At 41.0% G+C, this 15,279-nt stretch overlaps 1 protein-coding gene across 1 annotated transcript in view; it reads left to right on the top strand.

Moving 5' to 3' along the window:
• The first annotated feature begins 333 nt into the window (after positions 1-333).
• The window catches only part of SUCLG2 (succinate-CoA ligase GDP-forming subunit beta), a 214,449-nt gene continuing 199,503 nt past the window's right edge, over positions 334-15,279 (top strand). The window contains exon 1 of the mRNA XM_045024985.1: positions 334-459. Coding sequence (XP_044880920.1) covers positions 376-459 — 84 coding nt within the window. The 5' untranslated portion in view covers positions 334-375. The remainder of the gene's footprint in view (positions 460-15,279) is intronic.

The raw sequence follows: 15,279 nt of genomic DNA, 5'->3' as shown, positions 1-15,279 counted from the left end.
ACACAGCCCCTCCCCCTGACACCCCAAATCCCCCCCCCGCTACACAACCCCTCCCCCAGACACCCCAAAACCCCTTCCTGCTACACAGCCCCTCCCCCCCACAGTGACACCCCAATACACAACCCCTCCCATAACACCCCAAAACCCCACACAGCCCCTCCCCCTGACACCCCAAATCCCCCCCCGCTACACAACCCCTCCCCCAGACACCCCAAAACCCCTTCCTGCTACACAGCCCCTCCCCCCCACAGTGACACCCCCAAAACCTACTTCCCTCCACACAACCGCCCGCGGGCCGCGCCCCAGGGGCCGGACCGGGCGGCGACGGCGGCGGCTCCTCCCCCGGCTCGGGGCAGCCCACGTGGCCCGGCTAAGATGGCGTCTCCCTTGGCAGCCCAGGCTGGGACCGCGCTGCGGGGGCTGGCCCGCCGCTCCGCCCTGCTGAGGGGCAGTTTCCCGGTGAGTGCGCCCGGCTCCCTCCGCCCGCCCCGGGCTGTGCGAGCGGGGGGGTGGCAGGGCAATGGCCCTCCCGCCCCCTCTCCTTGGGGGGGTGATCAGGGCCCCCCCCATGTCTCCCTCTCTCTGGGGGGGTCGGTCAGTGGGGGCCCCTGGCCATGGTGGGTGCTTAACGCGCGCCCATCAGAGCACCCTGCAAAGTGCTGCCTGTCTGTACCTGCTATGTCCCACTCCATGCACCTGATGAAGTGGGTTTTAGCCCACCAAAGCTTACGCCCAAATAAATGTGTGAGTCTCTAGGATGCCACAAGGACACCGTGTTGGTTTTGCTGATACAGACTAGAGGCTGAAATCTGCGAAGTTCACAACCCTCCTGTTTCAGAAGTTTTCTTCTTTTTCCGCTCTCCCCTGCTGTGCTGTCAGAGGCAAGGGCAGCTCCTTGTCCTAAAGTCAAGGGCAGCTCCCTGCAGTAACCTAATAATGGCACAGAGGTTATCTGAGGTTTAGGGTTATGCCCCTACAGCTTTACAGCAAATGAGGTATGTGCAGGATTTGTCAAAAATATGCAAAAAAACAGGTACCTCCAGTGAGCACGGACACATCTTCCTGTTTAGTTTATGGAACTTGGCTTTCTTCTGACTTCAGCAGTGTCATTTATTTGGGAGTGTATTAAAATCTTAAATACTTACATGGTATTATATCTGCAGAAAGAAAACAACAAGAGGATTCTGATCATGCTTCCTTTTGCCCATGTAAACCCTTAACAAGTTGCAGGATCGCATCCTAAGGCATAATCTACACTTAAAAGTTAGGTCCAAAGTAAGAACTGTGCTCAGAGTGGGGAAATTCCAAACCCCCTGTGTAGACACGGCTAGTTCAGTGAAATAATTCTTCTGTCTACCTAGCTACTGCCTCTCATGGCACGTTTCAGGAAGGAGGATTACACTGAAAAACCCCTTTGGTCGCTGTAGGAAGTGTCCACACTATCGCAATAAAGCAGCATAACCATACTGTTGACGTGGCCAAAATCAACAAATGGAAAGTGGTCTGCCTAGTTTTATTGTGTTTGACAGCTACTAAGTTTCACTTCTGTTCTATGTGCAAGGCTTATATGACCTTTTTCAAAATGTGAACTATAGATTTAGCTCTGAAAATACATACCTACTGCTTGTTCGGATTTCCCATTTGGGCTAAATTATGTAGAAATCTGGTAAACTGAAGAGAGTTCCTTTTTTTGGGAGCCTGTTTAATTACAAAAGGTCATCTGAGCAATGTTGTTATCCATTTTCTTGGTGTTGCTTAATGACACCAAAATTAACATTTGTGTAATTTTAACCAGGATGTGAATATTATGGTTTAAATCAAATTAAAAACTACCTTCTGATAACTATCTCCAGATGGCTTCTAGAGTAGCCTTTTAGATTTGGTTAATTATTTCATCTGCAAGTCTTCCCTGCTAGGTGCCCGCTCCTAGTTTTCTTAATGCAAATGTAAAGTGTGTCATGGCTGCTCATTATTATCTTGTTAATAGCTATTTGACAATGGTGCAGAATGCAAAGATATTATATTTTAATTAAATCTATTTGTTAATTGTTTTTAACTCTGGAAGAACTCAGCATAATACGTTATTTAAACAATGCAGTAGGAAAGACATTATATTTCTAGTAATATTATCATGCCCGGGATGGTGGAATAAAAACAAAATGGGAAGACCACCAGATTTGCCCTTGGTGCTCTTTGTTCTAGGAGTACAAATCCTTTAGGCTTCTGTGCGAATTGCACTTGTATAACTAAGGGAACAGTTGGATCTGTGATGTCCAGGGTACACCAGTTTATCTGAGAAGGTCAATAATTGATCTACATGCCGTAGTTTTGTGGTCTTAGTGGCATTATGAAACATTTAATGAACCACTTCCTATAGTCTTTAAATTAGGCAAAACTTCCCTGTAAGTTAATGGGAGTTTGGTGTTCACCAGGACTGCGTGCTCAGGCTCAGTAATAATCATGGGGATAAAATTAGACATGCATTGTAGACACGGTATCATTGGCAGCCAACCGCTTTATTTTTCCTTTTTTATCAGGTCACTAGCTGCACAGATATTTGCTTTGGTCCATGCTTCAGAGAATAAGTATTTTCCCAGCAGCAATGCCCTCTAGAGCTAACAAAGCATGTTTCAGTCCTGTTCTGCTCTGCAGGTGTCATTCCTGGTAGTACAGTATTATGTGAGTTTTATTTCAGATAAAGTATGCTGTTGATCCTGAACATCACTTAGTGGAAAAGAAATAGTACTTCTATGTCCGCCTGGACCATCTGTAACCAGAGGCAGATTACATAATTGTTCACTCCTAGTTCAGTTTTAAATCTAGAATTACCTGTACCAACTATATCCACCTTACTTTTCTATAAAGTAGTTAAATGGTAAATGATCATGGGTGTAGTATTTGACAGTTAGATTGAACTGATATCCAAGGACATACTTTAATCCAAATCTAAGTACTGTCAGTCTTATATGTTAGCCCCAAGAACATGATTGGTGCTAAAGAGGTGATCCTGGCTGGCACAAGATGCTTACAGTGTATAATCCTGATTCTGCAATATTAATTGCACAGGCAATGCTTGCACCTGTCTGAAGCTGTATTGACTTAAGTAGGGCTTTGCGGTGGGTGCGGAGATCTGTCCATGTGGATCGGTTTGAACAATAAGACCCAGATCCATAAACGTATTTGAACTCCTAACTTTCTTTAATTTCAGTGGAAGTTGGAAGCCTAAGTATCTTCTGAGGATCTGAGCCTTGTAAACAGTTACCATAGGTGATAGGGCTCAGTTCTGTGAGTAGTCCCACAGAAGGTAATAGAATTATTCACAGTATTATTGTAATAGAAATAAAGAACGGTGATTATAAAGGTTTTTATTGCATTTCTTCCATGATTCCCCCCATTTAGCTCCTAATTCATTAAAAAATGACTGTAGTCCAGTCCTTCAACCGATGTGTGTAACCTTTAACTACTGTGAGTAACTTCACTGATTTTGATGACACTATACAGATAGTAAAGTTAAGTGTATGCTAAAGTGTTTGCTGGATTGGGGCCTTAATTTGTACATTTTGTATATAGAAGTAAGGACTGTGTAGGCCCCTCTTGCAGTCTGAGGTAGAGCTCTTTATTGCCATAGTATCCTTTCGTAAGTATATTTGTTCTGGAATTTAGCCCACTACCCTGCAATCTTGGTGATTTATTTGCAGAAATGATTTTTGTCTAGAATGGGTGTTGTGCGCTATACAAAAATCCTGGATCTTTTTCTTGTTGCCAAAACTGACTGCACTGGCCATTACTGTATTGAAACAAAGAAGTCATTCGAATGAATGTGGGTGGTACTGCCTTTGGAATCTTCAGGAACAAACACATTCCTCTATAAAACTTAATTTTAACGGAGCAGTATATAGTACTTAGCCTTGTCTTTTGTCATAGTTCCTGGTTTCAGAAATGATAGGACATTTCTTATACTTTAACTTTCTGTTGGTTGTTACATTTTTACAGGTGTTAGAGTAAATTTCATAGCCTGATTCCTAACTTCCTTTCTCTTATATTTTAAATAAATTATGCAATGGTTCTTGCTTACAGAGATTATATCTTATCAAGTCCTTCTGGAAAAATAAGACATGGATCTCAATTGTCCGCAATGTCCCTGTACAAGAGAATGCAGCCCCACTCTTCTTGGAGCAATATTTATAAAGAGCTCTGAAAAACACTCTAGAGACCATGCTGTGACACACTTCAATGGAACTCACTGCACTGCCAGCCTACAAGATTGAAGTCTCCTCTTTTTTTGAGTGGGAGTTGGGTCCTATGGGAGTATAGAGTGTTTTCAAAATAGTCTCAGAAACAGTGAACTAAATTTCAACAATGAATATAAACAAGGGATAATTGAGACTGGATTATTACGAAGTGCTCAAGGCAATTCTTCAGCCTTCTAGTGCAAAGTGCATACTATATGGCATCAGGTATCAGAGGGGGAGCCGTGTTAGTCTGGATCTGTAAAAGCAGCAAAGACTCTTTGCTACTATATGGCATATATGTCTAGAAGAGCATTGCGAATCCTTATTCTCAGGCTCCGCCAACATGGAGAATCCCCTTCCGTGGTATAAATCTTGTCAAGTCTTCAGGAAAGATTCCCTCTTTCATGTCTCATTGAAAATGTCAAATTATGATTTAGTGACAGGAGTCACCTGTAAAAACTTGCCAGTTGCCTTAGCAAAATTAGCAAGTTTTTAAGGGTAACCACTGAAAATTCATAAAAAGTCTTCCATTGTTTCTGCAAATGGAGAAAACTTCCCATCTGAAGAAGGTAGTGATACAAATAAAATTCATGCTCTGCCATACCACAAATGGATATATTGAAAATAAATTATAGCCCAAAAGCAGAATTCTCACACTTTTCCTCTTGGGTCTTTAGCTTCATGTAAATTATTTAAACCTTTTTTGGAGATTCAGACTATACTTCAGTTTGACTCTTTGTGGATGACAGATTTGCCCTTGAGCTCCAGTTGTATTATGTCTAGAGGGCCTTGAACTCTGCAGGCACGCAGTGCATGAAAAGCTCGCAGATTTTCATGGATTTCCTTGCAAAAAAAACCAAAATGTGGAGCAAACCTTTGGCCCATTCCTTCTGTGCTAATTTACAGAGACATGACAGTTCCATTGGACATTATGATAAATCTGTTATGGTATGGGGTAGCAGTGGTTATTACTGCAAACGTATTTTTGCCCTGGTCAGATAATGTACGTTGGGAAATCTAACTTTAGATAGGCCCTGATCTTGCAAGTAATTCCATGCAGATAGACCCTTGTGCCTTTAAGACAGTGGGACTCTGTGCTAGTGACCACAGCTTTATTTAAAGGCAAAAAAACTTTGCCTTGCATCTACTTTCTATTCTGCTTCTACTGAGCACTTTTCAGACTGTCTTTTAGGTATCTAGTAGAGCGTGTGTGAGTGAGACAAAGCCAGGTGGACAGAGCACTGCAGTGAGAGCTGAGAGGGACTTCTGGGTACTCATTCTGATTGTGACACTCTGAGGATAAGGACACTCATCCTCCCTGCCTTAATTTCCAACCAGTTCACCTAAACAAATGTCACCTCACATGGGTATAGTTTGGCTTAATTAGCAGTTTGTAGAGCCTAGTATAAGAATAACTGTTGGTACAAATCTACTTTCTAATGTACTATTTATAGCCGTGGGTAGACACAGTCCCTGGAGAATCAATATTCATTTGGTGCTCTTTGAAAGAGTTCTTGTATAGGTATCAAAGTCACTTCCCTCCTATCGCCTTGTTTTTTCCCTTCCTCTGGCACGGTAACATGTTTGGTAATATTATGCCATATCCTTGCAAAACATTGGGTCAACAGAAAATTTTGTTTAATCTCCATTTGATTCTGCTGTCTACCAAACGACCTGCAGAACAGATGTCATGAAGAATGCTTAGGAGTTTGAGCCTGGGTCCTTAATAACCACTGTCTCCTTATATACTTATTCCTCTCCCACCCTGTGTCAGGCTGGGGAAATTATTCCCTGTATATTTTCTTTATACCCTTCTCCTTTTTTTTTTTTTTTAAGGGGTTGACTGTCGTGAACTGTCGATTCCTTTGCTTTTTAGGGATGTCATTTTGTTCAATCCAGCTCCTTGTTTTGTACTGTTTTGTGGTTACTTAACCAAACTCCTGCTGAGTGTCTGACCACGCCTTCAGCTGAGTATCTGAGTGTATTGTTCCCTCAGGCAACCCAATATCTTTTTTTGTAGCTTCAAGCATATACTTCGCAGCTTTGAGCATATACCCTAAGGAACTACTCCAGCAAATCCAGTTCTTTAATATGCTCTGCTGAAGAAGCAAGCTTCTAGCCATCTGCTGAACCAGTTTATCTGTACTGTCATCTTTTTTACACTAAGTTCTTCAATAAAATGTGGGGCTTCATGATATAAGCATGACTGGTTATGACAGTAACTTAGAAGCTGGTAATTATGCACTGATCCATAATTAATATTTATTCAATTAAAAATCAGATCAATAGTTTAGAGACTTGGAGTTATGGGATGAAATTAAGTAGAGGAAAACTTTAGACTGAATATTGAAGTATTTTCTAACAGTGGCGTTTGCTAGACTTGCTCGGGAAGGGTTGGTACTCCCAATTGCTTGTGCCATTTAAAAAAAAGAGATTGGACGAAGCACTGAACACATACTGTAGGCAGAAATCCTTCCTTGGCATGACGATGTACATGATAACCTGAAGCCTTCTCTATCTATTTTCTGATTTATCCTGCTGCTGCTAACAGTCTCACATAGCAGCCAAATATTGTTGTTTGTCTAAAGGGAGAATTCAGAAAAGTTACAGATGGTAATGATAACATCTTTATACCCACAAACATTTATTTGTAAGGACAGATTTATTTTACATTGTTAATCTCATTGTATGCTGATTCAGAGAACAAAAGATATTCAGTGAATATCACCTTTATCTACAGGGGAATTACCAGCTTTCTATTTGGTTGATTCTCTCTCTCTCTCTCTGCTTGCCCATAGACTTCTCAAACAGCAACAGTGCTCCATCTTCCAACATATTGAATTAGCTTTTGTTTCTTTTTGTCTGTCTTTTGGTGACCTGACAACATATAAGTCACTATCTGCAGAAATCATAATTTTGTAGTTAGACACGTCCTCAGAGTTCGGTGGATGCATAGTGGACTTTGTCTTAAAACAACTCTTTTAATTTATGTAAAGTTTCCTTTTTAATATCTTGGGGTCCATAGAGCATATGGTGTATTTCAGGGATCCCAAATGCGGTGCCCGTGGGTGCCATGGCGCCCGCCGGGGTGTCTAAGTGCGCCCACGTACTGGCCGGCGGATGAGCATCCGCCGATATGCCGCTGACAAGCTGTGTCATCCAGAGGCGCTGATTTTCGGCGTCAACGCCTCTGGATGACGCTGCTTGTCAGTGGCATTTCGGCGGCGATGCCTGTTGTCAAGTGGCAGCGTCGGCGGATGCTCGTCCACTGCCACGGTCCTCCGTGGTTCGTCGTCTGGCACCTGCCAGATGAAAAAGGTTGGGGACCACTGGTGTATTTTATGATTCTGTGACAAATTCTTACAGAAATATAAAGTCCCTGATAGTAAGTCAGCATTCAAAATTAGGCCTGTTCTGTGAATATGAAGTGTTAAATTGTTGATCTGAAAGTCATATATTTATTTGTGTATATTGCATGAAACACACTCTCTTTAGGTTTTACTTAATTTGAGTAGTACTGATTATTGATTGGCACTGGAAAACACAGTAATTTAAACATTCACTTCTACCCTCTCTATCTTGCATAATTAATGGTTCAGGTTTAGTTTTTGTCTTTTCATAATATAAAGTCATGGATTCTTGCTGTCTACCAGTGAAGGACCAAAGGTTATATACAAGTTCTTATTAGTTAAATGAGGTTGTACAAGCTGCATTGTAAATGTTGCAACTTTCCTGTGTGCTTTCTTGGTCTGCAGAATGAATGTGACTTTTTATATAGTGCCCATGCAATTTAAGTTAATAAAGCTGAGATTCATCTTAAAGGTGGTGTAGTAGATGGAATGCTGACCTGCAGGATTCAGTGGACATTAATTTATGTCCTTGTCCCAAACTGAATTAGGTTTTTATGATTAAACTGTACATGGAAGAGTTGCATTTGTTTGAAAAGCTCAGAAAGAGTCTCAGTAACAGCAATTTTAAAAACACCGAGTCATATGTTGCGTATTCAGAATACTTTAGGAACAATAAGGAAGCTCTTAGGAATAAAAACTGGCTAAGATGAAAAATGGGAAGGTATTACAAGAACAGGTAAACTCTAGAGTATAGATAATGAGCAATAGTCTCAATTTGTGTTGCTGAAAAAAGAAATGTTCTTACTGTTGTTTAGTTTAGCTATGGTACCTAACTCTTGTCCATTTAAATTCTCTGTGAGATGTCAGAGACTTAGATGAATTCTGGCAGGGAAGTAGGGGTAAGGGAGATTTTTGAGCATCTTTGTTAGCTCTCCCTGGTTGTCAAAGATTTTTGGCTAAAAAATGAAGCAGTACATTAAACACTGGGCACAAATTACCAATGAAACACTTCATTATTCTTTTAGATCTTCCTCTGTGGGGTCCATAGACTAAAGAACAATTAAATGGCAGCCAGGAAGACAGTTACTTCTTAACAAAAGAAATTAATAAAAAAATCTCCTGATACACAATATTGGCATGAAAGAGTCTGGTAAAGGAAAAATGTACAAGTGCAAGGCAGAGGTAAAAGTATCGTGAGAGTGACTTTGGAACTGTGAACAAGTATTCAGTTTACACTAACAATCACTTGCTATAATTTTTAGATACCTTTAATAGCTGTAAGCAGAGATATTCAGTAAAAGCCATTTGCAGTGCACAACAATAAATTGTATTGGTCTCACAAAACCCAGGAACAGTGATTCATATTCTTGAGTGCCATCCAAGTGTGGGGACCCTGTTTAATCATATATATATTTATGTAGACATCTCTTTTATAGACCACTCCTATAACAATGAGCAAACTGAGACAGAGATTAAGTGACTTGCTTGGTGCCACAGATGTAGTTGGGGCCAGAGCTGTGTTGAGGGGTTCCTGACTCCCACTCCAGTCCTCAAATACAGAGCATGAACCACTGCCCCTCTCCTCCCTTACTCCCATTTTTCAAATGTCCAATATGAAACTGGTTTGAAGATGATTGGCCGGTTACTGGTTGGCTCATCTACCAACAGCTGAGTGTTCTCGCTCTTCTATTCTGTACTGTCTCTTATGCGAAGTTGGTATGGGTTGGCATCGGGCTTGCAGGTGACCTGTCACTTAGTGCCTCATTAATGTTGTCAGCTGACAGGTAGGTAGTGTTTTTAGCTACTGGAAGAACACAGTTCTGATGAAGGATTGCTCTCTACTCCCTCAGCTCACTGATTAGCTTTTATTGTACAATGAACTTCCCTAGGTCTAAATGTCTCAATCATTTCAAATGGCTGAGCATATGCAGTGCATGTGCCTGCATTTCCAGGAAGCAAGATTGCTTTGTTTTAAAGATGACTTAAAAATAAGTCTATTTTTCTGACGTGTTTGATCAGTGATGTCGGAAATGTAGAAATCTACTTTAAGGTCAAAGTCTCTGATGATGAAGAGATAACACTGTTTGCCAGAAGCTGGGAATGAGCGATAGGGGATGGATCACTTGATGCTTACCTGTTCTGTTCATTCCCTCTGGGGCACGCGGCATTGGCCACTGTCGGAAGACAGGATACTATGGGGCTAGATGGACCTTTGGTTTGACCCAGTATGGCTGTTCTTATGTTCTTAACGCTGCTTATAGTGTTCCAGACCCTTGCTTTGGGATTTGATGATGACAGCAGTGTAAATTTCCATCATGTGGTTTTCCAATACCCAACATGACTAATGGAGAAATACTGCTAAAAAGTGACCTGTGATAGGTGGAAAATGCTTGTAACATTTGGTCCCCTATTCCAGCCACACCAGTATCTGTGTGGCCCTTATTTAGGGGCTTGCCTCAATTCAATAATTTTTGATTTTTCAGTTTCTCCCCAACTGAATAACCCAGGAAATCAGAAGGTTGCATTCCTTCATGGATGTACCATGGTGACTTGAGCATATTTCAGTCTAGTCCATGGAAACTATCTAGTCTGATACTTCACAAAAGGGAGCTTTGTAAACCCACCTGGATTTAGTAAACAGACTTGCATGTGAAGGTACACTTTGGACAGTTCTGTTTATGTATTATATTTTCCTCTATTTTTCCTATCTCTTTCTATTACAATGGATATTTGCACCTTTATTGTTTAAAAATGTCGTGCTGCTAGCTGCTCAAAATCATAGTCCACTGTGGTGATGTGATTAGATACCATAAAGATTATTAGTATGTGACTTCAAGTAATACAGAACAGGAGCAGAAAATTTCTTAAAACAGTGATTCCATTTTATGCTTGATTCCCTAGTAAACACAAGAGAATACAGGAAAATATTGGCCACACTGTTTCTAAAGTGAGTGGGGAGGGATAGCTCAGTGGTTTGAGCATTGGCCTGCTAAACCCAGGGTTGTGAGTTCAATCCTTGAGGGGGCCACTTAGGGATCTGGGGCAAAAATTGGTCCTGCTAGTGAAGACAGGGGGCTGGACTCGATGACCTTTCATGGTCCCTTCCAGTTCTAGGAGATTGGTATATCTCCAATTAATTTTATTTATTATAGTGTTTATCTAAGTTTTCCATAACGTGTCAATGACTCCTGTCACCGTGTCTTTGTGGGTCACATCTGAGAATATCAAATTCAGGACAAACTGTTGAGAAATAGGGCAGACACACTCCAAAACGGGTGGTTATTCTCCTTTTGAGATATATACCAAACCAGCAACAAAAGTAAGCTTTTGTTTGACCACACTGGCTAACAAGAAGTCAGAAAAGGAGTTTCCTTAGGCCATCCAGTCCTGGATTCAACACCCAGGCACTACACTTAAAGATGAGTGGTTATTAAAACCAGTTTAATCAAATCAAAAGGAGGTTCTGCTCCTAAAGGACCAGCCACATACCCAGGTCAATATATAACTCAGATCTTACCCAATAATCACGCTGTTGCCAATCCTTTAGTATCTAAAATCTAAAGGTTTATTTATAGAAAGAAAGAAAGAAAGGCGAGAGTTAAAATTGATTAACGGAATCAAATATATACAATAAATGCAAAGTTCTTGGTTCAGGCTTGTAGCAGCGATGGAATAAACTGCTGGCTTAAGTCAAGTCTCTGTTTGCTTCCAAATAATTGGAAGATCCTCAGTCCCTTGGTTAGAATGCTCCCATTAGTATAATAGAGATGTTTTCAGGGCCTTTTATAGCTTCTGCCATGTGTAGAGAAATCCATTGTTTCAAACAAAGCCCTCAGCACAGCTAGTGGAAAATTACAGGTAGCAATATGGTGTTTGGAGTCACATGGTCAAGTCACATGTTCATGCATGATTTCACTAACAGCAGAGGGCATTACCTATACTCTAGTAGTTCACATGAAAGTCCATCAGGCATGGATGGGTGTCTTCCATGGTCCATTGTGAGTTATGCCACTTAATTTAATGAGCCCTTTAATTTGAATAGTCCCTTTAAGATGTGCAGGCTAAATACCTTGTGGATGTTACCCCAAGTGCAAACATATTTGAAATACAGGTATAGAGCAAATGCTTATAACTTCAAAAACAAAAATGATACATGCATACAAATAGCATAATTGTATTCAGCAAATCATAACCTTTCCATAGACACCTTACTTGGCAACCTTTGTACAACATTTGTTGCAATTATATAACCTCATATTTTAATCAGATAATGTCACAACTCCTTAACAGACTTTTAAAAAAATATATTCTCTAATGTACAGCAGTATTGAAAAGCTTTGTTGATAAAATGATTACTTGAGTTAGGAATTCAGAAGCATTTCTGACCAACTAATTGGTCGAGGCTTGGGTTTCTTAAGAATTCAGAAAGTTTAAATTGGGTTGAAGTATACTGAAAATTCATAGGAAAGCATAGTCTGAACATCATAAATGTTTTATCTTTTTGTAGGTGGTAAAACAGCCTTGGATTTTCTTTTTCTGCTGGCTGTATTAAATATGCAAAGCATTTCTTCAATGTTATATTTTGCATAAAAGTGTAATTTTTACCTTGTAGAAAAATTATGAAGTTAAACATTTTATAAGATGAGAGCAAAAATATTAAATTTCCCCTTAAGATATTTAAAATAAAAGGAACATTTCTAATTTATGTGGAGAAGATATTTCATTTCACTCTTTCAGTTAGTAATGCATATCACCAACAATCATTTCTTTGTAAAGGCAGGGAACGTATTATAGTATTTTCTGTGACTGATTACACAGTTGTATATTGCAGTCTATTTTCAGTAGCTACTTCAAAGCCCTTATTCTTAGGTCCAGGAAAGCTGCCTTTCCTAAAGCTTTGAAGTTTAAATAAGTAAAATGGCCATAATTTGACTAAAAATAATTACTAATGGAAAACAGTGCTATTGATAGCTAGTCCATTGACAAAATAGAATTGAATCTGTGAATTTTTATTATGCTTACATTTTATCAAAAAAAATAGGCTTATTTAAAAGCAATGAAAATTGGGTCCAGAAATGTGAAGATTCTCCAAGTGCCTTTGAGTTATAAGCATGAGGATGCTCAATAAACATCCCAAGTACTGATTTATTATATGTTGAAGTTTTGTAAATCCTGAAGTTTGTTTAAAAACTGTCATAACTATTTATTTTGTAAATGTTTTCTGATTTAAACTGGTTGTGTGACATTAAGCAACACAAGGTGGGTGAAGTAATATCTTTTACTGGACCAACTTCTGTTGGAGAGAGAGACAAGCTTTCAAGCTTACACAGAGCTCTTCTTCAGGTCTGGGAAACTTACCCAGGCTTGGTCTACACTAGGAACGTATATTGGTGTAACTATGTTGCTCAGGAGTGTGGAAAATCCATCCCCCTGAGCGACAGTTATGCCGACCTAACCCCTGGTGTAGACAGTGCTGTGTTGAAGGGAGGGCTTCTCCTGTTGACATAGGTACCATCTCTCTGGGAGGTGGAGTATGGGAGAAGTTTTCCTGTCGCCACTGGTCTGAGGTGCACCCCTCCCCCCCTGTGCAGGGCTGGCATTGCTGCTGGCTCTCCTCCCCGCCAAATCTTCCTCTGCACCCCACTTTTTTGTCCAGACTGGCCATTTGGCCCGTTTTGTTCTTGCCAACTGATCATATAATCTTACTTATGTATAACTACATAACTTACATATACTTATGTATAACTTACAGTGTATAACTACATTGCTCAGGGGTGTGAAAAATCCACACCCTTGAGCGACACCGTTATGCTGACCGAACCCCTGGTGTAGACGGTGCTATGTTGATGGGAGGGCTTCTCCCGTCGATAAAGCTACCGCCTGTCGCCAAGGTGGATTAACTGTGCTGATGGGACAAGCTCTCCTGTTGGCATAGTTGCGTCTTCAATGAAGCACTGCAGGTTTTTTATTCCTGGAAGAATTCTGCGCCACTGCGCACACGCAGAATCCTTATCCGGCACAGAATTTTTTTCTACAGAAAAGACATTATGCCCAAGAAGTGCTGCAGTTCCGCCTTTTATCCACCGAAGGCCACTGTGGGGAAAGAACAGCCCGTTGCGTTCATCACCGCTCTCTGCCCCCGGATCCAGGTTAGGACAGACAGAGTGGGGAACACAGGGCTGCTGTGGGACGGGGTGTCACAGATTGGGGTTCAGAAGGGCTAGTGGGGGAACAGACTTAGATCTGGGCTCAGGAGCTAGTGGGTGATAGCATTGAGCCAGGGCCTGAATGGGAGGGGGCTGCAGGCCCCAGGGGGATGGAAGAGGGGGGCTGAATGGTCACATGGGGACAGGGGCGGATGTGCCTGATTGAATGGGAGAGGCTTGGGGTCAGCCAGGGTCGACTTCCCAACTCCCTAACAGTCCCTCCCTCCCCTCCCCCCAAAAAACCTATTTCATACTTCTCTCACCTTCACCTATCAACCCTCCTCGTCCACTCCCAGGCTCCTTCTGTCTCCCTCTGCTCATCCATTACCCCTGACTCCCCCAAACCTTTGCACTGCTTCTGAGCGATGCAGGAAGTACATTTCTGTATTGTAGTTTAAATGAATTACTCGATGTTCTCTATTAACTTGCACGGTAAGGAATCTATTTGTCAAAAAAAAAAAATTATCTGGATCTTTTGTTTGGGTCTGTATTGTTACAGTCCCATACATGCTGACAGGTATTTTGAAATAAATTACCAAAATAATTGAAACTGGCATGATTAAATTGTTATTTTGACAGATAAAATATGCAGAATTTCACAGAATTTTAAAATACTGTGCACAGAATTTTTAGGTGCAGAATTTTTAGCTTTTTGGCACAGAATTCCCCCAGGAGTAGTTTTTAAGTGTAGCCTTACTCAGGGCAGGTCTGTGCCTACACTAGCACTTTTGTCAGTAAAACTTTTGTTGGTCAAGGGTGTGGAAAAAAACATCCCTCTAGCAGACGTAAGTGTCACTAACAAAAGCGCTGGTATGAACAGTGCTATGTCAGCGGGAGATGCTCTCCCGCCGACATAGCTGCTGCTGCTGCTTGTTAGGGGTGGTTTAAATATGCTGGATGGTGAGTTCTTTCCCATCAGCGTAGAGCGGCTACAGGGAGACCTTATAGCGGTGCAGCTGCAGCGGTACACCTGTGCTGCAGTAACATCTGTAGTGTATACATAGCCTAAGTTTCCTAGGTCTGAAGAAGCTCTGTGTAAGATTGAAATCTTGTCTCTCTTACCAAGAGAAGTTGGTCCAATAAAAATATCTTACTTCACCCACCTCTTCTCTCTAATGTGCTGGGACTGACATGGCTACAACAACACTACATATGACACTTAGCAGGTCAGCCTTGTAAAATTCTACTTGCCTGTTAGCTTATTTTTGGGGAGGCCAGTAAAGTGTCTTTAGTTTTGTTGACATCCTCATTGTAGTAAAGGACATTTGCTTACTATGTGAAAAGCACTATAGAAGAGCTAAGCAGTGGTGATAGTATTACTTTATTTATTTATTTACAGTGTGGTTTTAGGCAAGTCATTTAGGCCAAAATATTTCAAACAGGAGTGCATAAGATAAGGCGAACACATTTCTATTTAGATTAGCTTTTCAGACTTGCTAAGTACCCACAAATTCCAATGACTTCATTGGGCATTGTGGGTGCTCCATTTTG

The sequence above is a fragment of the Mauremys mutica genome, chromosome 7 (assembly GCF_020497125.1).
Source record: "Mauremys mutica isolate MM-2020 ecotype Southern chromosome 7, ASM2049712v1, whole genome shotgun sequence".
Lineage (NCBI taxonomy): Eukaryota > Metazoa > Chordata > Testudines > Geoemydidae > Mauremys > Mauremys mutica.
This window is presented reverse-complemented; position numbering and strand designations above follow the sequence as displayed.